At 51.4% G+C, this 20,659-nt stretch overlaps 2 protein-coding genes across 3 annotated transcripts in view; one reads left to right on the forward strand and one right to left on the reverse strand.

Moving 5' to 3' along the window:
* The first annotated feature begins 23 nt into the window (after window positions 1-23).
* On the forward strand, window positions 24-14,313 carry RSPH9 (radial spoke head 9 homolog (Chlamydomonas)). Of its 2 annotated transcripts, none has more exons than XM_012723938.1 (5): window positions 24-214; window positions 5,775-5,940; window positions 7,270-7,399; window positions 7,696-7,842; window positions 14,094-14,313. In XM_012723938.1, the coding sequence occupies exons 1-5, from the start codon at window positions 141-143 to the stop codon at window positions 14,252-14,254; spliced, it is 678 nt and encodes a 225-aa protein (XP_012579392.1). In that variant the 5' UTR covers window positions 24-140; the 3' UTR covers window positions 14,255-14,313. The 2 variants fall into 2 exon arrangements, with proteins under 2 accessions (XP_012579392.1, XP_004673581.1); XM_004673524.2 differs by lacking the exon at window positions 24-214 and adding an exon at window positions 1,497-1,869.
* A 271-nt stretch (window positions 14,314-14,584) lies between these two features.
* Window positions 14,585-20,659, reverse strand: part of MRPS18A (mitochondrial ribosomal protein S18A) — a 17,692-nt gene continuing 11,617 nt past the window's right edge. Inside the window, exons 3-5 of the mRNA XM_004674015.2 lie at window positions 18,262-18,385; window positions 18,032-18,101; window positions 14,585-15,138 (exon numbers count right to left, since the gene is read on the reverse strand). Of these exons, the coding sequence (XP_004674072.1) occupies window positions 14,994-15,138; window positions 18,032-18,101; window positions 18,262-18,385 (339 nt within the window). The 3' untranslated portion in view covers window positions 14,585-14,993. The remainder of the gene's footprint in view (window positions 15,139-18,031; window positions 18,102-18,261; window positions 18,386-20,659) is intronic.

Here is a 20,659-nt window from a genome sequence, read left to right on the forward strand (position 1 = left end):
GATTTTGTGTTTTTTATGTTTCACTAAGGAAACATAAAAAGTTTAGTTTATATTTTATTCTATATTTTAAGCACTTTACATACATTGTCTAATCTTAACAGACTTGCACAGTATTTTTATTGTTCCTGTTTTATAGATGAATGAGACTTGGGGAGATTGAAACTACTTGCCTGGGTGACACTGTATTCAAACCCAGTCCACCGGGCTCTAGAGAGTGAGTGCTTTACAATGTGTTGTACATCCTGTGTTGTTTTACTCTGAAATAATTAAACAAGATTTGACCTGCCAAAGGTGGTAGCATTGGAATGTTGCAGGGCTTCCTTCTCTGGCTTTAGATTGTGGTCCCCGAAATGAAATTGCCATTCATAAGTGCTGAGCAAATATAGAATTAATGAAAACGTAAGTTTTGGAGTACTTAACTGTGCTATCACTACTTGAAGTATATTCCACCAGCTAGAATTTGACTGATTGTCAGGTATATGCTACAGGAGAGGAATAGAGTCCTACCTCCCAACTGAGAAAGAACAGGCTGAGAGGCCTGAATAAAAGGGGGAGTGTGTTGAACAATGAAGTTATAAATTGTTTTGAGATGGAAGACACATTAAGCCAAGCCAGATTCCTTAAAGTACTAGTTTTAAAAGTCTTCAGAAACAATGCCTTGGCAATCAAAACAAAATAATTATTTGGGTAATTTAGATACTTCTCTATTGGCTCGGCACTGGGGCCCATATATTTCATGAGTCCTTCAAACAAATCCAAAAATTAAAAAATCAGTTAATATTAACAATAAAGCCCACCTCCTTCCCTGGCAACAAACATGCTGAGGAATCTGGCTTTATGGGTTTGACCTTGGACTGCAGAGGTTGTACTGGCAATTTCCCAGAGAATTAAGGTGGCACTGAGTCAGAGAGAGAAAGATTTGTCACACTGGCAGGCTTAGTGAGTTAGCTCCCAAAAGTCAGCCCCAGAAAGGCAGAAATGGCAGGGTTTTATACAGTTTGTATGCAGAATAAAGACTTTTAGCCCAAGCATTGAAGAGCCCCAGCTGTGGTGGTGTTCTGGTCTTTCATCTGTGGCCACCATTGGGACCTGAAAACAATAGTGGCAGGTCCCAAGAAAGATATATGTAGGTGGTAGTTGATGGCAAAATGTAGTTTTTAAGTAACATACTTTTTTTGTATCCCTACACTCCTGTTGTGGCTGTATACCTTGCCCCATTACCTAAGTCTCCATTTGTCACGTCAAGTGGAATAGACCTTTAGAAGGTAAATAATAAGGTATTTGAAGACTCAAATAAAAGGATGAACCCCATTCGATAAGACTTGATTTGGGGGAGATTGTCTTGAAACCCTAAACTCTTATAGGCTGGACTGGGACCTCCTATCACACACTTGGTTAAAGAGGGGGGAGCCCACCTCTTGTCATGATGACTGAGCACAGGATGTCCCCAACTCTGAAAAGGAGAGCTCATTGTATATGCCCAGACTTGGCAAAGGCTGACCGGAGGTGTAAGAGAGCTGGGCCAGGGACTGTTGGAAAGTGGAATCCTGCTTACTGCCTTGCGGAGGGGTGGGGCTTTGGTTTCCATAGAGACGGCTTCTCCTAGCAACTTCCGCGGTCGTTGAGCAGGTTAGCAGGCAGGATGGACGCCGAGAGCCTCCTGCTGTCGCTGGAGCTGGCATCTGGCAGTGGGCAGGGTCTCAGTCCCGACCGGCGGGCCTCGCTGCTCACCTCCCTTCTGCTGGTTAAGCGCGATTACCGTTACCACAGAGTCCTCTTCTGGGGCCGCATCCTCGGCATCATCGCCGATTACTACATCGCACAGGGCCTGAGTGAAGACCAGCTCGCACCGCGCAAGACGCTGTACAGGTGGAGGCAGCGCAGGGGCAGGCCAGGCGGGGCTGAGGCGGCAGGGGGATGCTGACAGGGGACGCTGGGCGTTGGAAAGGGGTGCTCGCGCAGCAGGACTCAAGAGGGGCGGGCCTCTGAGCTCCAGAGAGCAGTTGGACTAAATTCTAGGGCCTGAGAGGCCGGCAGGGGCGGGCGGAACTAAAAGAGAGAGGATGGAGGGGCAAAACCCTGAAAGCCCAGCAAGGCCGAAGGGGTGGGGAAGCACGGAGATGAAATCTAAGGGGAGGGGCCCTGGGAAGACCCGGGATGGGGGCTAGAGAAACAGGCAGGCGGGTGACCTTATAGTAGAGACACTGCCAAGAACCCGAGGTGGAGCAAGATAGGGAGGCAGGTGTAGTCCTGGCTTTCCTAGAAACTCAGTTTGGGTCTTCAGTGGTGGTGTCGGCTCATAGTGGGAGTCGCTCTGGGGAGTAGTGAACTCAGGAGGAATGGGAAAGAAAGGACTTAAGAACTGGAGAAACCTCCCTGAATACTACCATACAGTATCATTTAATCTTTTTGTTTTTTTAAACCAGCCCCCCTGGTCATGAGGGGCTAGACATCTTATAAAATAGTCCATTGAGGTTGCAGGAAATTGGACTCATTTATCTAGTCTTGTGTCAATCCTGCACTGATTGCATGCATCCTGTGCTGCACTTGAGGCTACAGAGATGGCTAAGATCCACCCATATCTCCAAGTTATTTACACCCAAGGGCCGGAGACTTTCCTTAACCCAATAGTTAGAGCAAAATGTGTTAAAACTAAAGTAGATATATATATATATACACAAAGGGGAACCAAGTCAGGGCTCCTTTTTTTTTTTAAGATTTATTTATGCGTACAGAACTGGGGTACAGGGGTGGTGAGAGGATTCACCAGAGACAGAGTGGGGAGCAGAACAGGCAGACTGAGGAAGAACACAGCTGAGCGGAGCAACGGGCTGGCAAGACTAGAAAGGTCTGCTGTGCCACGTGGGTCACCTTCCTGGCCAGGAGGTGGCCAGGGATCAAACTGGTGCTGAAGCAGCTGCAGCCAGCTTCATAGTGCTGCTTTAACCAGGTGTGCCAACCGGGAAGGTCCAAGTCAGGGCATTTTAGAGAGGTATCACTAAGAGATACCTGGTTGAGATTTGAAAGAGTCAGTTCTCCAGAGAAGTGCTGGGGAAGAAGTATGCCAGTTAGAACAGTTCTGCAAGCTTGTTGGCTGGAGTGTCTGAAACAACAGCAGGTGGATAAACATGATGGTGACAGCCCATAGTATTAGGTAGAACTGGATGGCCACTGAAGTCAAGGGGTTTGAGCTCTGGCCATAGGCTATGGTGGGGCCATTGAGGGGCTGGAAACAACAATCAGCTGAGGTCTGAGTGGGCAGGATAGCCTTGAATAAATACTTAGGAGTCATTTAGGACCAAAAGGAAGAGGTAGCTAAAAGAATGGAGTGGAAGGGATGGGTTGGAAAGATTAAAGTGGTAGAGCTGGCAGGGCTGTGACTGACTGACTGGAAGGGAGATGAAGAGGTCACGGTTTACCCCTTTCCAATTAAGGGAGCTGGGTAAATTGGTATATATGTGACTACTGGGAGAGAATAGAGAATTTGGGGAGCAGGACTAGGGGAGAGCTAGTGAGTTAGGAATGAGGGTCATAGGGAGGGGGCAGGGTGATAAGGAGGCATAGTAAAGTACAAATCTGGAGTTCAGAAGAGAAATTTAGACTCAAAATAGAGATTTCACTTTATAAGTTTTTGTTCTCTCTGGACCCAGGAATTGATCTGGGCACCAGGAATTCAGTGGTAATAGAGACAAATCCTTGTCTTCATGGAGGTTACATTATAATATGTTGGTGGGAGGGGTATGGGAGAAAGACCATACATCAATACACATATTGCAGATCAACTGATGTTAAGTCCAAGAAGAGCAGAGAACACAGGGTGGGATACTATTTTTTATTTATGCATATAGAACTGGGGTACAGGCCAGAGGTGCAGGGGCAGTGAGAGGATTCACCAGAGACAGAGTGGGGAGCAGAACAGGCAGATCAACAACGCAGCCTGCTGAGGGGAGCAGCGGGCGAGACAGGAGAGGTCTGCTGCACCATGTGGGTCAACTGTGGGGCTGAGGATTGATCTGGCACTGAAGCAAAGTGGCTGTGGCTAGCTTGCAGTACTGGGCTTTAACCCATTGTGCTACCAGGGAGGACCTACGATACTATTTTAATTAGGATGGCCAGGGATGACATCTCTGATAGGTAACAATTGAGAAGAAACCTGATGCAAATGAGAGAGTGAACTATATATTCATCTGAAGGAAGAGATTTCCAGGCAAGTGCAAAGGTCCTGAGACATGTGCTTAGCATGTTTGTGGGACCCCATTGTGATTGGTGTGACTGAAGTGAGGAGTGAGGAGGGGAGCATTGTAGGACATGAAGTCAGAGATGAGTGGCCAGAGACAATCATGTAGAACTTTGTTGGGCATTAAGACTTGGCTCAATGAGAAGTTATTGGAAGATTCTGCACAGGGATATGATCTGGCTTAGGTTTTTTTTTTTTTAAGATTTATTTATTTGTGCATACGGAACTGGGGTACAGGCTAGCGGTACAGGGGCGGTGGTAGAGCTGCAGGGCGAGAGGATGAGAGGATTCACCAGAGACAGAGCGGGGAGCCGAACAGGCAGCTTGTCGAAGTATACTGCTGAGGGGAGCAGCAGGTGGGTCAGGAGAGGTCTGTTGTGCCATGTGGATCACCTCTGGTGCCAGGGATCGAACTCATGAGGAAGTGGCTTTAGCTTCTCAGTGCTGTGCTTAACAGTTGAGTTGGCATTGGACTGAAGAGAGAGCAGGCATGGAAGGGGGAGGTCAGTTCTGAGGCCGCAGCAATATCTAAGCAACAGCAAATTGAACCGGGGGACAATCAGTGGTAAGAGACTGGATTCTGGATATCAACTAGGCAGTAGCTAGGGGCCTACAGAGTCAGATGGGTGAGACTCCAGGGAGCAGAGGGGTGTGAATAGATCCCTGAAAACATTTAGGGTACCGGAGGAGGGAGAAGGGAGATGTCAAAGGAAAAAGAAATGGAAGTGCATATAACTTTTTGGCTCCATGGATGACCTACTAAGAAATTTCTTGGGGTAGGGGGGCCAGAAATCACAGTGCAGTGGCAGAGAGTGAAAGTGAGGGGGAAAGAAAGGTTTCAGAGAGGCTAATTATTATTCTGATTATTGCTCAGAGCTGAGGAAAAAAGAGGGAGGGGGAAGAGCAGCATAGATTTGAGGGCTATTGTTTTAGAAAGTTAAAAGCTTTTCTGTTGCAAGGAGCCAGTGGAGAGTTAAGGGCAGAAAGTCAGCTGGTCCTAGATGGGTTAGAGAGGAGGGGAGGGAAAGGACTTGCTGGGTGGTACCCCTAAAGACTTCAGTGGAAGAGAGGTCTTGGAGCCTGGTCTTCATGAGAAATGGGGGAAGAGAGCTGTGCTGTTGGCTTACAAGGCAGTCTGAACACAACTCGGGGTACACCAAGGCAGGGTCACTGTGGGAGAAGGAAGTTCTGCTTCCAGAAACTTCTGGACTCTCACAATCCAGGTATCTAGGAGAACTGCTTGGAATTTCAGCAGACAGGAAACTTTATGACCTTTAAAAAAATAAAATTGCCCAAGGGGATTGTAAATGAGATGGAAAAATGCACAAAATGATGTAAAAATAAACTATTATATATATTAAAAAATAAAATTGCATTTATAGCACATATGGAGTCGCTGCACCACAGGCACTTAGGTCTCCCAAGGGGGAAAAGATGTGATTCCCAATCCCAAGAGCTTTTCTTGGGCCTGACCCTTAGGGAGAAAGGGCAGTGTAGGAGGGAGGGGGAACCTGGCTGACGTGAATGTTGTTAGCAGCCTCAACTGCATGGAGTGGAGCCTCTTGCCCCCCGCCACAGAGGAGATGGCTTTGCAGACATCGGTGGTGACTGGCCGCTTCATGGGAGACCCCTCACACGAATATGAACACACTGAAATGCAGAAGGTGAAAGACGGCGAAAAGGTCTTCGAAGAAGAAGTAGTGGTGAGTGAAGACAGAGGAGGAGGGTGAGGGTCACTCCAAACTTAGCTGCTACATTACCTCCACCACTGCTGGGCTGGGCATGGGGTACTATGTATGGGGCCTGTGTCATCTAATTCTTACAGCTCTGTGAAGTTGCCATTTTACTTCCCAGGTGGTAGAGATGTTAAGTGACTTGCCCAGGGCCACAGGGAACCTGAGTGACTGGGTAGAGAGAGGATGTGCGACTTTCCTGGGACTCTGGCTCTGATTTGGGAGCAGGGGCTGGGAATAGGGGTTCTGTGCTGTGTTCTGGGGTAAGGGAATGTACACATGCTCTTATAGTTTGTATTAATGTTTGTTTTACTAGACACTACATCTATAGGATTCAAAATTCAAAGATACAGATAAGTATATATTAGTTCCCCGCCCACCAGTTACCAAGGTCCTCCCCTGTGGGACATTAGTGTTTCTGTTTTGCATGCATGTGAATCCCAATGTAGGCTGGGTCAAAAGCACCCTCAGTATTGAGCACCCCATGTTTTGAGTGTTAGAAATGCATAGTCTCAAGCACAGGGATCTACATTTTGACACAGGGGACTGAACTATCCTTGAGGCACTCAAGGTCATTTTGTTACAATGTTGCTTCTGTAGATAGTTTATGTAGATACAAAGGGCAACAAGTATCTTCTGTATATTTTATTTTAATCTTAAAAAACAAACAAGTGACAGATGTTAGATACACAGTTCTGCACCTTGTTTTTTTCACCTAACAATATATTTTGGAGATCTTTTCACACCAGTGCCATGAAGAGCATCTCCCGGCCCTAACTGGTGATGCTCTCACCCACCACACCTCTGGCCTATACCCCAGTTCTGTATACATAAATAAATAAATCTTAAAACAAAAAAGAGCGTCCCCATTTTTTAAAAAGGTTTATTTTATTATTTATGTATATAAGAACTGGGGCATAGGCCAGCGGTAAGGGAGGCAGTGTGAGAATTCACCAGAGATAGAGTGGGGAACAGAACAGGCAGATCTACTGAAACACACTGCTGAGGGGAGCAGGGGGTGGGACAGGAGAGGTCTGCCATGCCATGTGGGTCAGCTCCCTGGCTGGGGATCAAACTCATGCTGCATTGGCTACGGCTGGCTTCATAGTGCTGCACTTTAATCCCTTGTACCACCAGGGAGGCCAAGAAAGAAAACTCTTTACAGGAGAGGAGGGTGGGCTTGCTTTTCCATGGAAGTGGCCTCTACACTGTTGACTAGGTGACATGGTTGTGTAGAGGGCACTTGCCAGGGGTGAGTGCCCAGTGCCCTGGCAGGTGGTTCGTCTTCTGTCTCCTCAGGTTCAGATCAAGGAAGAGACGCGCTTGGTGTCCATCATTGACCAGATTGACAAAGCAGTGGCAGTCATCCCCCGAGGTGCTCTTTTTAAGACCCCTTTGGGACCCATCCATGTCAATCGGACCTTTGAAGGTGAGTCTCAGGGCCTCTCTCAAGGTCAGAGGGTTCTTTGCAAAGCACAGTCAGCCTCAGGTCTAGGAATCTGGAGCAAACTGCTCTCTTCCTCAGAAAGAACTGTGGCCCTGTACATGGGAGGATGGGTCGAGTGGGCTGGCATTTGGTGGTTGGCATGAGCTTCCCAGCCACTAGACCCTGACCCCCTTCCTTCTGAGGGGTAGGAGAGCATTTGGCCTTGTGGGTCCCAGCGTATCATATGGATATAGACTTTCTGCCTTTTCACACCTTCCTCCTCCTCGGTCTCTCATTAGGACTGTCCTTGTCGGAAGCCAAGAAGCTCAGTTCCTACTTCCACTTCAGGGAGCCTGTTGAGCTGAAGAACAAGACATTGCTTGAGAAGGCCGACCTGGACCCCTCGTTGGACTTCATGGATTCCTTGGAGCATGACATCCCCAAAGGTAATAGCCGCTTACTTAAGGACACTGGGCCTGCTCCAGGTCGGAGCACTGGGCTCTGTCACTTGCCGCTGCTCTGAGACTGGAGTCAAGTGCCTGGGTAGGAGTTGTTCACTGGTGGCGCCTTAAGGGCGTGTGTGGCAGGGGCTTCTTTGGGTTCCTATACAGGCTCAGATCATAGTAAACTCTCAGTAAATGTTTGGCAAATGACAAAAGCTTGGATTGTCTTCCATGTGCTTCCACATACTGGAACTCTCTCAAGGTTCTCTTGATTTTCATAGCAATCATGAATGGAATTAGCTTGGGAAAATGCTCTTACTTGGATGCTGTACCTCAGGACAGATGCCAGGCTCTGAGCAATCAGAGGACACACCCAAGGCGCTGACTCAGTGTTCCTGCTCTTTCCCACCCCTCTGAGAACTGGAGGGATGGTGACAATGCTGATGATAACCTATAAAAACAATGACACTACCAATTGCGTGACAGGCACTGCACTCAGCATCTTCTAGCCTTATCTCACTTTAATCTTAATAGCTGCCCTAAGAGGTAGATACTATTATTACCCCCATTTTACAGATGAAGAAATAGAAACTCAGAGTTAAACTCAGGGACACAGTATTAGATTATGTGTCCTGACATCAATTGTGGTTCAAGTAAATGGTGTTTCCTTTTAAGTGGATCATGGGAAATGCAGGACAATTGTTAGTGCCACCACTCTGGGAAACATTTTTTTAAAAAGATTTATTTATTTATGCATACAGAACTGAGGTACAGGCCAGAGGTGCAGGGGTGGTGGGAGGATTCACCAGAGACAGAGTGGGGAGTAGAGCATGCAGATTGGTGAAGTACACTGCTGAGGGGAGCAGCCGGTGAGACAGGAGAGGTCTGCCACGCCATGTGGGTCACCCCCCAGCTGTGGATCAAACTCATGCTGCAGTGGCTGCGGTAGCTTCATAGTGCTGTGCTTTAACCCGTTGCGTCACCAGGGAGGGCCCCACTCTGGGAAACATTTTGAGGAGCAATGAGCAACCCATCCCTGAGCTGGGCTGGAATTCAGGAACGGGTGAGATGGTGGTGGTTAAAGGCAATGGCTCTGGCATCAGTGTGGGCTGGAATTCTGAGCCTGTTACTTATTAGCTGTGTGGCCATGGACAGACCTCTCAATTTCCTTGTGCCGCAATTCTTCCTTTCTTAAAGGGGAATAAGGACATTTTCTGCCTCATTGGTAGTTATGAGAATTAAATAAGTTAGTACATATACTTATCATTCATCAGAGTGCCTAATATACAATTAGGACTCAAATAAAAATGGTTGGTGTTACTATTTTTACTGGCAGAAAGTCTTTAGAGGAGAGTTGGACAGGATTAGCGAACCTAGCGGGTGAAGGGGTGAGAGGTTATGGGAAACACAGGAGGAAATGCTGGTGGCTTGTGAGCTGGTTGTGTCAATAAAAGTTTCAGGGCTGCAACTGTAGGGGCCAGACATGGATCTCAACCAGGTGAGAGCTGCCAGAGGCCATTCTGGTCTCTGCCACGTGGGGGCGCCTGAGTCAAGGCACACTAGACATGGAAAGGGGCTCCCCTAGAGATAAGGTTTATAGGGACCAGGGAATTTCTCACCAATCAGTCATATTCTCCAGACTCTCATTATCTCCCGCCTGGCCAGCAGCTGGAGGGAGCTGCACATCTCCAGTTGATAAAGGGAGCCAGGAGCTCTGGTGGTGGGACCCAGAGCCAGGGGCAGAAGGGCAGAAGAAAGCCCTCTTAAAGCCCCTAATCTGGGGGCAGCAGCCCTACCTCCCTGCTTCATGATGTGGCTCGCAAGCCCTGCTTGGCGCTGAATTCTCAGCCTTCTCTCCTGCAGCCATTGAGGCACATGTGGCATGTGACAGGTGCTGGACCCCCGAGCACCAACTCCTGGCCTCTGTGCAGTGGGGGGAGCAGGAGCATGCTGGGGTCTTTGCAGTGAAGACTGTAGCAGGGTAGATGGGGTGTGGGCAGCTGGCAAAGATTTCTTAAAGGCACCCCATCCACCCTCTTGGCCCTGTCATTTGGGGACACAGGAGAAAGCTGGCTCTCTCTCCAGAAAGGGTGTAAGACATGGAACCCTGGGGTCTTCCTAAAGAATGCTAAGGCTGCCCTGATGCATCTAGTCAGCAGTGAGTTCACCAGGCCCCTGGGAGGAATAGGATCGAGGCCTGTGGGGTGGGTAGCTGCAGATATATGAGGACCTGGACTGCGAACAGTTGGCCTTATGACTGAAGGATCAGCTGATGGTTCCACATTCTGGTGTGCCCATCACTGCTTTGTCTTCAGTGTGGGAGCCGGGGGGGGGGGTGCCCTCCTGTCTTCTCCTATGTGTATGGGCCTGAGGGAGGGATGCTTTTGGCTTGGCCGTGGGAGACGCCCCAGCTTCTGGCCTCCAGCTCCTTTCCTCGTGGGACCACCACTGGAAAGCTTTCAGGACTAGTTAGGCCCAGTTTTTCCTTGATGTGTTGGTGGGGGTCGTGTGGTGGGGGTGTGGGTGGTCAGGGGAAGACAGATTTTGCTCCCAGACTCCCTTCCTCATCTGCCAGTGACAGAGCAGAAGGAAGCTGGGAGGCTGTCCTGCTTGGGGGCCAGCAGCCTTGGCCCCAAGTCCCAAGGAATAGATCCCTGGGACACCAGGGCTAGCTGGAGGGATGCAGTTTGGCAGTGCAGTTTCACTTTTCGCCTTTCTCTCTGAAGTTATCGTTCAGGGGGATGTGTGTCACCTCTGAGTAGGAGTGGTTTAGGTTAGGTCTGGGTGTCCTGTTCTCCATGCAGTACTATCCACGGAGGTGGACTGGTCACTCAGCGGTTTGTCCCTGGCCAGCACTGGCTGAGGAGAGGATGGGGAAGGGTGTTGCTTGGGACCTCAAAAATCCTGAGCTGTCTTGCTGTGTCCTGGGATCTGAAGGGTTTCGTGGGAGCAAGCAGCTTTGGGGGCAGAGCCACCCTCCTGGCGGTTGCAGAGTTCTCTGATGTTGGGCTGCTGCCAGGTGAAGCTAGAGGGAGCACGGGGTGGGGGGCAGACTGGCAGGTTGCTAGGAAGTGACGGGCTACTCAGTCCTCCTTCACTTCCATTCCATGAGCAAATAGCCACTGAGCAGTCACTACATGGCCTGGGGATGCAGTGAAGAATGAGACAGACGGTCCTCGCCTCACAGAGCTTTGGGAAGAGCACATGAAAACAGGGGCTGGGAAATGGAAATGGTGCCTCACAGACGTCATTGGTGTCCTGAGAAGCAGAGGCCCAGGCAGGGCAGCGACTGAGGTGTGGGGGTGGGCAGAGGCCTTCTCCTCCCGCCTCTTTGGGCAGGACCAGCAGAAGCCTGCTTGCAGCAGCAGTGCCCAGTCCGGGCAGCAGAGGGCAGCAGGGGGCCGGTCTGCCTGCAGAGGGGCCTTTCAAATAAATGGTGGTGGAGTGGCTAGTGAAAGGCTGTGTGTGACAGGGGCATCGGAGGAGTGCAGAACATGGTTGCCCAAGCTGGCCTTGCACTGGGGTGTGTGTGTGGGTGGGGGTGTGTGCCTCCTCCTATTCAGCCCTTTGCAAGCTGGACTGACAGGGCTCTGCCTTCTGGACCAGGTCCTGCCCTCACCACCCTGCCCTCACCACCCTGCCCCATTAAGGCCTCCAGGAGTTTGTCCATACATTGTGGCCTCGACATGGGCAAGTGGCTGCTGAGAGAAGGAACCCGTGGCTGTTTTGTGGGTACTGGTCTGACTTTAGGGCTTAAGTCATTTGTACCACCCTCCCCACCAACTGCGTAGCCCATTCACCCCCTCAAACTGCATCTCAGAGCTTCACTACCTTCCTTCTCAGAGGGCCGGAGAATGTAGTTATGATAAGCACCTCCTCTGGGAAGCTTCCCCATTAAGAGGGTGAAACCCTGGAGCTAAGGAAACCCAGGACTTCCCGCTGATTCTAAGAGGCCGAGGTCCTGAGCTACAAACTTGCCTCTCACATCTTCAAAATAGAGAACTGTGGGGCAGAGTGGCCCCTGGGGGGCCAAGGACAGGAGGGAGGTTTGGGAAAGGCAAGGGGCTGTGACCTGAAACACGAGGGGTGCAGAGGTATTCTCCCTGCCCCCGGTAGAAGAGGTGGCAACAGCATTTTTAGCATTTGCAGTAAGAAAAGTGGGTGAAGGTGACAGCAAGTGCCTGGCTCCCCAGGTAGATGGTACGTGACTACTGGCACGTTGAGTCTGTTTCCTGGGCGACCAGCTGAGCCAGGGACAAGGAGAGGACAGGAGTGTGACAGGAATGCAAGGGGGAGGGAGGCAGTGTGGCTGGCTGGCCCCTCACAGCCAGGTCCTTACTCTGCCAGCACCCTGCAGCCTGCTTAGCTCTGCCCCTTCCCTGCCTGGCCGCCCAGGGCCACAGTGTGTCTTTAGCATCACTGTTTCCTTGCCACCAGGGGTGGGAGGTGGCCCTGCCGGCGAGCCTAGGCCCCTCATCAACTGGAGGCAAGAGGTGGCTGAACCTTAGGTGGGCAGGCTTCAGTGAGGGAAGGTCAGGACCTGGCCCTCACCCAGGGTTTGCCAAGGTGTTAGTGGTCCAGATTGGGGAACCCCAAAGATTCCATTTCTCCAGAGTGGCAATCAGCCCAGGAAGATTGCAAGCTGTCCTTCCTCTGTGGGCGGAGGACACAGAGCTGCCCTCTGTTCAAGGGGGCCGTGTGATTGTGGGCATAAAGGGCAGGGTGAGACTGTCTCTAGGAAGCTGGCCCCAGAAGGTGCTCTGGGCAGTGGAGCGACAAGGAGGGCTGTGGATTGTGACTTCCTCAGGGTCTGCTTCTGGCCAGTTTCTGGGTGAGAGCTTAGGAAGGCATCCAGGGAAGGGCCTCTAGAGTTGATGGCAGGTGTGAGAGGTAGACTTTGATACCCAGGGAGGAGTTGCAGGACAGGGACAACACTTCTCGAGCCAGTACAGGTCTCGTCTCTGGATAGTGCCCCAGTCAGAGCTCTGGGAACCCAGGGCCCTCTTCTTGATGCTGTCTGGCTGGTAGTGTGGAGCTTGGGGCCCACAGTGTGGCTTCAACTTAACTTACAGGGCAGTGGCCTTTGGGGGAGGCCACTGCAGTGTTGGGTGGGTTTTGTGCCAGTTTCTCCTTGAGCAAGCTAAAGTCAGCTGACCTACACACCCCCAGAAAGCTCCAGCTTTGACCTGGGCTAGTGACAGCATCCTGGCTGGGGTCAACTGCCACTGGGGCCACGGTTCCTGGTGGTCAGATCTCATGGATACAGGGTGGCCCCCAGTGGGTGGGGACTGAATTGTGAGGCCATTGGGTGTGGATTGACCAGGGTGGGCCATGGTTGGAGGAGGCCTGTGGGAAGCTTGGGCGGCAGGAGCCAAGCAGCCGGGCTGAGCTGGCAGCTGATGAAGGCCTCAGCGCAGTTCTCTGTATCACTGGCTGGTCCAACACCAAAACCTTCAAAGCATTTGCCTTTCTGGCAGGGCTTGGAGCAGTGCTGCGGCTGGGTCTGGGAGAGGCCTCAGTGCGCAGGGGAATAGAAGCTCCAGATCTACATCCAGAGGCGATTTTCCCAGGCTCCTTCCTCCCACACAGCGGCTCCCTCCCTTGGTTCTGGAGCTGGATCAGGCCCTTCCAGCCAAGTACTCATGGCTGCACAAGTCAGCCCCAGGCTGGACTGCTCCTGTCTGGGGAGCAAAAACCAGGGCAGAAACCAGTATAGACAAAGGCCCATCAGCTGCAGTCTAAGTCCCCTCCTGCCAAGGATAGCTGCCTACCAGCTGCCAGAAAGGGCTGTTGAGCTGGGAAGCCTGAAACAGCCCAGCTTCTTTGTGAGGCCCTCGTCTGGTCTAACTCATCCCAGAGCAGAGCCTGGGGCTGAGGAAGAGAGTACAAAGTCACTAGTGGGGCAAACTACACTAGGCCTGAAGGTCACTGACCGTGACTACCTGAGGAGAGAAAGCCCCCAGAAAGTCTCCCCTAGCCTGGCCCCAACTCCCCTTGCCTGTGGATTCAGCTTCCTCCCGCACTTAACTAGACTTGTTGACAGGAACTAACAGATTGGATTGAGTCTCACCTCTTTTCATTTCCGTTAGCCTCCTCTGGAAGTGGCTTTAATGAGCAGTGAAATAGCAATCAGGAGTAAGTACATGGATAATTAAATTGTCTCCCCTTCCCCCTGTGGAAACTTAGCACCTGAGCCAAGGAGTTGGGGGCCTCTCCGCACCCATGCCTCACCTTCTGCCCGCCTCTCCCCCCAGGGTCCTGGAGCATCCAGATGGAGCGAGGCAATGCCCTGGTGGTGCTGCGCAGCCTGCTTTGGCCAGGCCTCACCTTCTACCACGCTCCCCGCACTAAGAACTGTGGCTACATCTACGTGGGCACTGGTGAGAAGAACATAGACCTGCCCTTCATGCTGTAGGAGGGTGCCAGCCTGGGGATTTTTATGTAGAATGTCGTCATTATTTCCATAAATTTTAGTGAGCTTGGTCTGTTTGTTCTGTCCTTCCCCTCATTTCCACCTCCATCTGGTGCCAGACTCAGGCCAACTGAGCTGAGGAATGTGCTAACTAGAGAGATAATGGAGGGTAAAATGGCAGGAGTGATGGCTGGGAGCTCTTAGAGGAAGGCAGCGCGTGGTGTTAGATGAGCACTGTACCCACACCAGATGGCCCAATCTCCTCCTCCTTGCAGCCCCCTAGGCTGAAGAGTTAACAGCTGTCAAGAAAGAGGCTGGAAACCTGTTTGGTCAACAACTCCCTTTGGTTGTATTCATGCAGCCCATCACAAGAAATTAATGACTCAATGCTAGTAATCAGTCAGAAACCACCCCCAGCTCCCCGCACTTCCCAAGCAGCGAGCGCACACACCCCAAGGAGCAGCACATGAGCCTGGTTTATGACACTCCTTTGGGCAAAATTGTCCTCTGGCCCAAGCCAGTCACGTGATCACAGTAGCTGCCAAGGAGCACAAGTGCCCTCCCTGCCTCAGCTCCCAGCACTGCTGCTGGGCAGGCACCGGAGGTGCTGTAGTCCCTTCTGCTGCTCGGGCTGGAGAAGCAGGGCCACCTGCTGGTGGGATGGATGGGGCTGAATGGTGGCCCAGGGCTCGGGTGCTGGAGGACACGATCAGTTCTGGCCAGACTGGCAGGAAGCCCTCCGTCAGTGATACAGCGCCAGAGGTCTTCTTGAGTAGGAGGTGTTGTCTTTCAGGAGGGGTGACCCCACAGCCATGCGCACCTTGTTCCAGCGATGCCCTTTATTGTAGATGGGTTTGACAGAGTGGGGAGACCAGCGGGTCAGGTACCTGCAGAGGGAGGACCGGAGGTAGCAGAGATGGGAGAGTGGGCAGCCTACTGGGGAAAACCCAAGGTTGGCTGGCCAAACCCTTTCACCAGTTTTTCTTTCTTGAGGACTACAGGTTTTTTCTGGGAGCAAACATGGAGTGTGCTATAAACAGACGGGCTGGGTTCTTGCTGCCACAAGCGTGTGTGTGTGTACGTGTGCGTGCACGTCCAGGGTCAAGCAGCCCAGTGCTACGTGCTCCCTTGATCTTTCTGAGTGGTCAATGTTTGTGTGTATTTGCTGGGAGAGGAGGTGGGGAAAGAGGAGAGGCTGATGTAAGGGCCCAGAGGAATCCTTCCCTCTTTCCCACTTGGCTGCCTCGGTCAGTTAGCCTTCAGGGAGCCCCCCGGTTACCCATAACTGCTGCAGGACCCCTGCCATTCGCCCAACCCACTATGGGAGTCAAGGGTGAAGGCCCATGGGTGCAGACCTAACCCAGGAAGGTTCCTGTAAGCAGGAGAGGGGTGGGGGGAAGGTGGCTGCCCCCACAGTCCTTTGGCCTCCTTTGGGGATGGCAAGGGCCTTGATAGTTCCCGGAAAAGTGGCTCATGCCGGCTGGATTCAAGGGTTTACTCCATCCAGAATGAAACTTGGATTTTATCCAGAGAGGCCCACCCTTAGTCGTGAAAGCTCAGTCATGGCAAAGGCCAGGATCCTCCCCTGCCTCCATGTTAGGTTGGGGCTCGACCCAGCCATCTCTAGAGCCACTCAAATGAAGGACTTTCAATTAAAAAGCATTAATCACCCTGGCTTAAAAAAAAAAAAAAAAGACTGATTTATACTTTTCAATTGAGCATCTCTGGACTTTGTCCTGTTCAGTGCAGAGGGTAGCTTTGACAGGGAGTCAAAAACTGCAAGAAGGGCTGGTCCAGCCGGCAGGGGATGGCTGGCAATTCAGTGCCCTACTCGGGAAGACTGCTGGCCCCAGAGACTCTTTCTAGGGTTGGTGATGCTGCCACAGCAGATGAGTAAAGGTGAAGAGAGGGACACCTGGCAGGCCCCTTTGCTGGCATCTCCCAGAGAGGGTGATGAGATGGGGGTGGAGAGCAGGGTCCCCAAAAAGAATGCTCACACGGATTCAAGGGGCCTAAATCCCGAGGCTGACAGGAATTTCCAGAACTACTGCCTTAAAGCTCTTCTCTCTCATTCTCTGGAAGGACCTGAGGGAAACTGAACTTCAGCTAGGCCTGGGCCTGATGCCTGTGCCACAAGGAGCAGCCAGCTGGTGGGGGAAGTGGGGCAGGGGTGGTAGGGCCTGGGCATTGTCCAGTCAGCTTTCTGGGAGCATTCCAGCTCAAGGAAGAGCCAAGGTTCCTTCCTAAAAGAGCACTTTCCTACCTCCCCTGAAGGGGCAGAGGAAGGAGAAAGCCTGACTCCTTGGGGTCCGGCAGAGCTTGGGCCAATGATGGCAGCTCAAGGACCTCTGGATGGAATCATAAAGTCCCCTTGCACAGAATCAACTCCCACATAGCAGGACTCCTATAACAACCCCTCCCCCGCTCAGACTTTTGCAACCTAAGAGCTCCCACACGTCATCAATCCTGTGTCATCAATCCTGTGTCACGTAAAAGGACACCGGATATATGGGAGGGAGCCTGGCTTGGCTTCAAAGGCCTAAGGGCAAGATGGATTGTGTCCTCAGGCCTGCTACTGTCTCTCAACGTGTGTGTGGGATGGGGGGTTGGGAGGAGGGTAGGCATGGGGGTGGGTGGCGCTCAATCCCCAGTCCATAGCACATTTGGGAATGGCAGGAAGAGGTTAACATGTCCTGCTTCTCCAGGGCTGCTGGCAAATGGCCCTGCTAGCAATGTGGGAGGTGTAGGTAGAGATGGGGGTGGGGGGGCATGGAGATAGCCAGAGTGTAGGCTCCCCCTGTACCCCGAACAGCAATTCAGAGCTGGTATCTGCTTGACCTCCCACTCTCCAGGCCTGGATCCTGCTGGGAATCAGTCTAGCGATTTGCTGGGGGATGGGATGGGATGTCCTGCATTGCTTCAATCATCTTTGGTTCCCTACAGAGAGCAGTTTAGTGGCAGCTGGACAGGCTAAAGCAGGAAGAGACACCAGAATCAATTTTATAGAGCTCAATCTACTCTGCACAAGGTGTATGAGTGTGGTTATCTTAGAGGAGGGAGAGGAACTCACAATAGGAAGGACGCTGGGAGTGTTAGAAGGAATCTGTTCTTACACTAGAAGGGGCCACCCTGCTTAGGAGGAGAGGCAGATTGATGAGATTCCAGGATCTAACAAGGGCCTTCCTCTCTTTTATAAAATAAAACTTTAAAATCTCCTGGGCCGCCATGGGCAGCTGTGCAGGTTGTTAACTGCACCGTTTATCATCTACATGAACGCTGCCTTGAGGTTCCGCAGTACACAACTTGCACGGTTATGCTTGGTGGCCCTTCCCTGATGAGCCCTCCCATTTCTAAGGCTCAATTTTGCCCTTTAGTAACCCCAGTTCTGGGATAGTGAAAGTTTGCAGAAATGGTCTGACATTCCCACAGCAATCTAGTATGATGTCATATACAAGGGATTAGCACATTCTAGTGCCCAATCAGCAGACCTTCTCTCCCTCTTTGCCACTGTGCTAAGTGCCCCACTGGAGAGGGAAGAGGAAAGAGCCTGAGGCCAGCAGGGAGGGTGACAGAGCACAAAGTATCAACTGCAGCTGTGTGGATGGGTCTGGGTGAAGGGGTGGGGAGTGTGCTCAAGCTGCAAGGGAATGGGACAGCCAGCCAGAGTCTTCTTAACTTTCCCAGGCTGTGGGATGGGCTCTAGCACTGGCCTCCCCAGGGGTACAGTGAGAGTCCAGGGTCTGCAGAACACCCAGGATGCTGACATCCAAGTTTGCTTACCTGTTGAGTTGTGGTTTGCTCTTCGGAACAAATCCTTCAGGAAGTCGAGGCCTGTGATTTGGGAGCAGACCTGAGTGGAGAGAAGAGCCTCTAGGGTGTGGTCTCTATAGGGACCAGGGGGAAACCCCAAAGGGGTGGGGAGGCTGGCACTGGGAGGGAGGATGACTACGACTTGGGTGTCCATTTCCCTTCCAGGAGGGATGGGGATGTGGGGCTCGTGCTCCTTCTACCTGCTCGGTGGGCCATCTTCACACACTCCTCAATCTTGCGGTGCTCTTCTGGGCACAAGCCTGTGACCCTTTGGGGCAGCATACCTCCGTGAGGCCGGATGAACTGACTAAGCAGCAGAACATCCTGGTAGAAAGGGAAAACAGGAGCAGAGAGCCACTGGGTGGGTGTTTGATGCTCAGGAGCTGTGGCCTCCAGGGGAGGCTACTGTAATGGGGCACTCCCAAGGGGGGGCTGGCCTGAGCCCACAGCCTGCACACGCCAGCTTTGTTCACTGCTCTGCCATGCTCAACTAGATAACTCTATCCCAACCCCAGGAGCTCTGAGCTCCTCCTGGAGATCACCTTTTGATAAGACTAGTTTAGAGGCTACAAACTCCTCAAGAAGGGTTAACAATCTTTCATACACCTACAGTGTATGAAGGCTTGTTCTCTTCCTTGGGTGAGGTGGGGGATGTGTCACGGGTTCCCACAGGAGGGAAACACTGCACCACTTCTGCCCCCATGCCTACACACACGTGGCAGGCCAGAACACAGGCACTCCGCCTCTGCCATTCCCTCTGAAGTGCTAGGAGACGCACAAGCTGAGGAGGAAGGGACCAGGGCTGTGGAATTAATCTCACATCTTCTAAGCCTCCTGTGACCAGATGTGAATGCGTTCTCAGGCTTCCTTTGGACTTAAGATTGCTTCGGATGAGTCAAGGAATAAACAAGAATAAACAGAGACAGAATCAAGACCAGAGGCATCCCTCCCCTCAACTCTCATGGGATGGCTGAGAGGGTTAACAAAAAGCCACCTCCCCACCCCCATCCTGAAGGTCTGGCATGCCAGTCTTAGCAGTCTTGTTCCACAAACCGATTGTTGCCCTGGCAGGCGCCTTGCTGTATAACCGCAGATTTGTTTTAATCACCGGACAGCTCCTGAGGGACCCCAATTCCCACCCCTGTAATCTTCAGAATCTGATGAAAAGTACTTGGATTGGATTATCCAGGGCTAATAAACTGGGCTCATAGCCCAACCCCTCCCCCCACCCCCCCACTGTAGCCTGCCAAGTAAGATGACAACGTTGTGCAGCTCAACCTAACAACAGTGTCCTGAGTGGAAAAGGGTAAAAAGGAAAACAACTTTAGCCTTTACTTCAGAGGGGATAGGGTTTCTTCTGCTGGATAAACAGAGCCCAGTCCATTTCCTGGAAATGGCTGGTAGGAAGAGTTCCCAGGGAGGTCAGGCAGTGTGGTTCACCTCCCCGCCTGCAGCTGGGATTCCAAGTATGCCCATAACCTCACTAACTTCCATGTCATAAGAAGCTGTGAACACTGCCCCTTGGCCTGCAAGCTTCCCATTACTCCCTTTCTGCCACCAGCAGGAAGCCAGGGCCAGGGGGAGAGATTGCCCCCTCGGGGCCTGAAGCCAAAGTTATCCATCCAAGAGATTACTTGGGTCATTCTGTCCAGCCCTCATGGGCATGTGGCTTCTCCTGCTTTACCACCTGATAGGGGATCTCTGCCCTTAGTCATCCCATCCACAGAGGCACAGGGACAACTTGCAAGTCAAACTGGCCCAGAGCCGGAATCACCTGAAGCCTACAAATAGAGCACTTAATGAAACCGATGAAACTCAGAAGGGCAAGTGTAGATTTCTCCAGGGCTGTGTCCTTTTCCCCAGGATCTTGCCTTCCCATTTCTAGAGAGGATGCAGATTAGTAGTTGGAATTGTGAGCTCTCCCTGCGTTTTCTATCCTGGCTCTACACTTCCTAGTGGTGACCTGAGACAAGTTCATTCACTTATTCATGCCTCAAATTTCCTTATCTGTTAAATGAAGATGAAAAATGCCTAGGTCATAAGGAAAGAAAAACACCAAGTAGATTAAGACAAGAAGATGCTTAAGAGAGTGTCTTGACAAAAGCTTGCACTCAATGCACATGATCTGTGATTATTCTTCACGGTTTTCTTTCTGTGGAACCAATAACTTTAAGAGCTGGAGCAAACAGGGTTTTTGCGGTTTCAAAACAGAGACAGTGATGTGTCTCCAGAGTGCAGAGAGAACTCTTCAAATGGCAGCCCTGTTAGAAAAGGTGGAAAGCCAAATCCCAGTTCTACCCCTTTGGGAATCCATTCTTGCATGACTGGATGACCACGTCCACGAAGCAAGCAGACCACGAAGCAGTCAGTGATCCTCTACCCTGGCTGTGCATTAGTCACCAGTCAGGGACTGATAATGGCCAGATCCACTCTGGACCAACAATTTGTTTGGGGGTGGGGCCTGAGCAGTCTTTTTTCTTTTCTTTTTTTTTTAAATGATAGCTATTATTTATTTGTGCATACAGAACTGGGGTACAAGCCAGAGGTGCAGGGGTGGTGAGAGGATTCACCAGAGACAGAGTGGGGAGCAGAAGAGGC

The sequence above is a fragment of the Condylura cristata genome, unplaced genomic scaffold (genome assembly GCF_000260355.1).
Source record: "Condylura cristata isolate star-nosed mole 26May11 unplaced genomic scaffold, ConCri1.0 scaffold00001, whole genome shotgun sequence".
Lineage (NCBI taxonomy): Eukaryota > Metazoa > Chordata > Mammalia > Eulipotyphla > Talpidae > Condylura > Condylura cristata.

What these genes read in the sequence shown, in the direction of transcription:
- RSPH9 (XM_004673524.2), top strand. Translation starts at nt 1,643, where the DNA reads ATGGACGCCGAGAGCCTCCTGCTGTCGCTGGAGCTGGCATCTGGCAGT. An exon ending in CCGCGCAAGACGCTGTACAG is followed by an intron (nt 1,870 to 5,774) that starts GTGGAGGCAGCG and finishes TGTTGTTAGCAG; the next exon opens with CCTCAACTGCATGGAGTGGA. An exon ending in TGTCAATCGGACCTTTGAAG is followed by an intron (nt 7,400 to 7,695) that starts GTGAGTCTCAGG and finishes GTCTCTCATTAG; the next exon opens with GACTGTCCTTGTCGGAAGCC.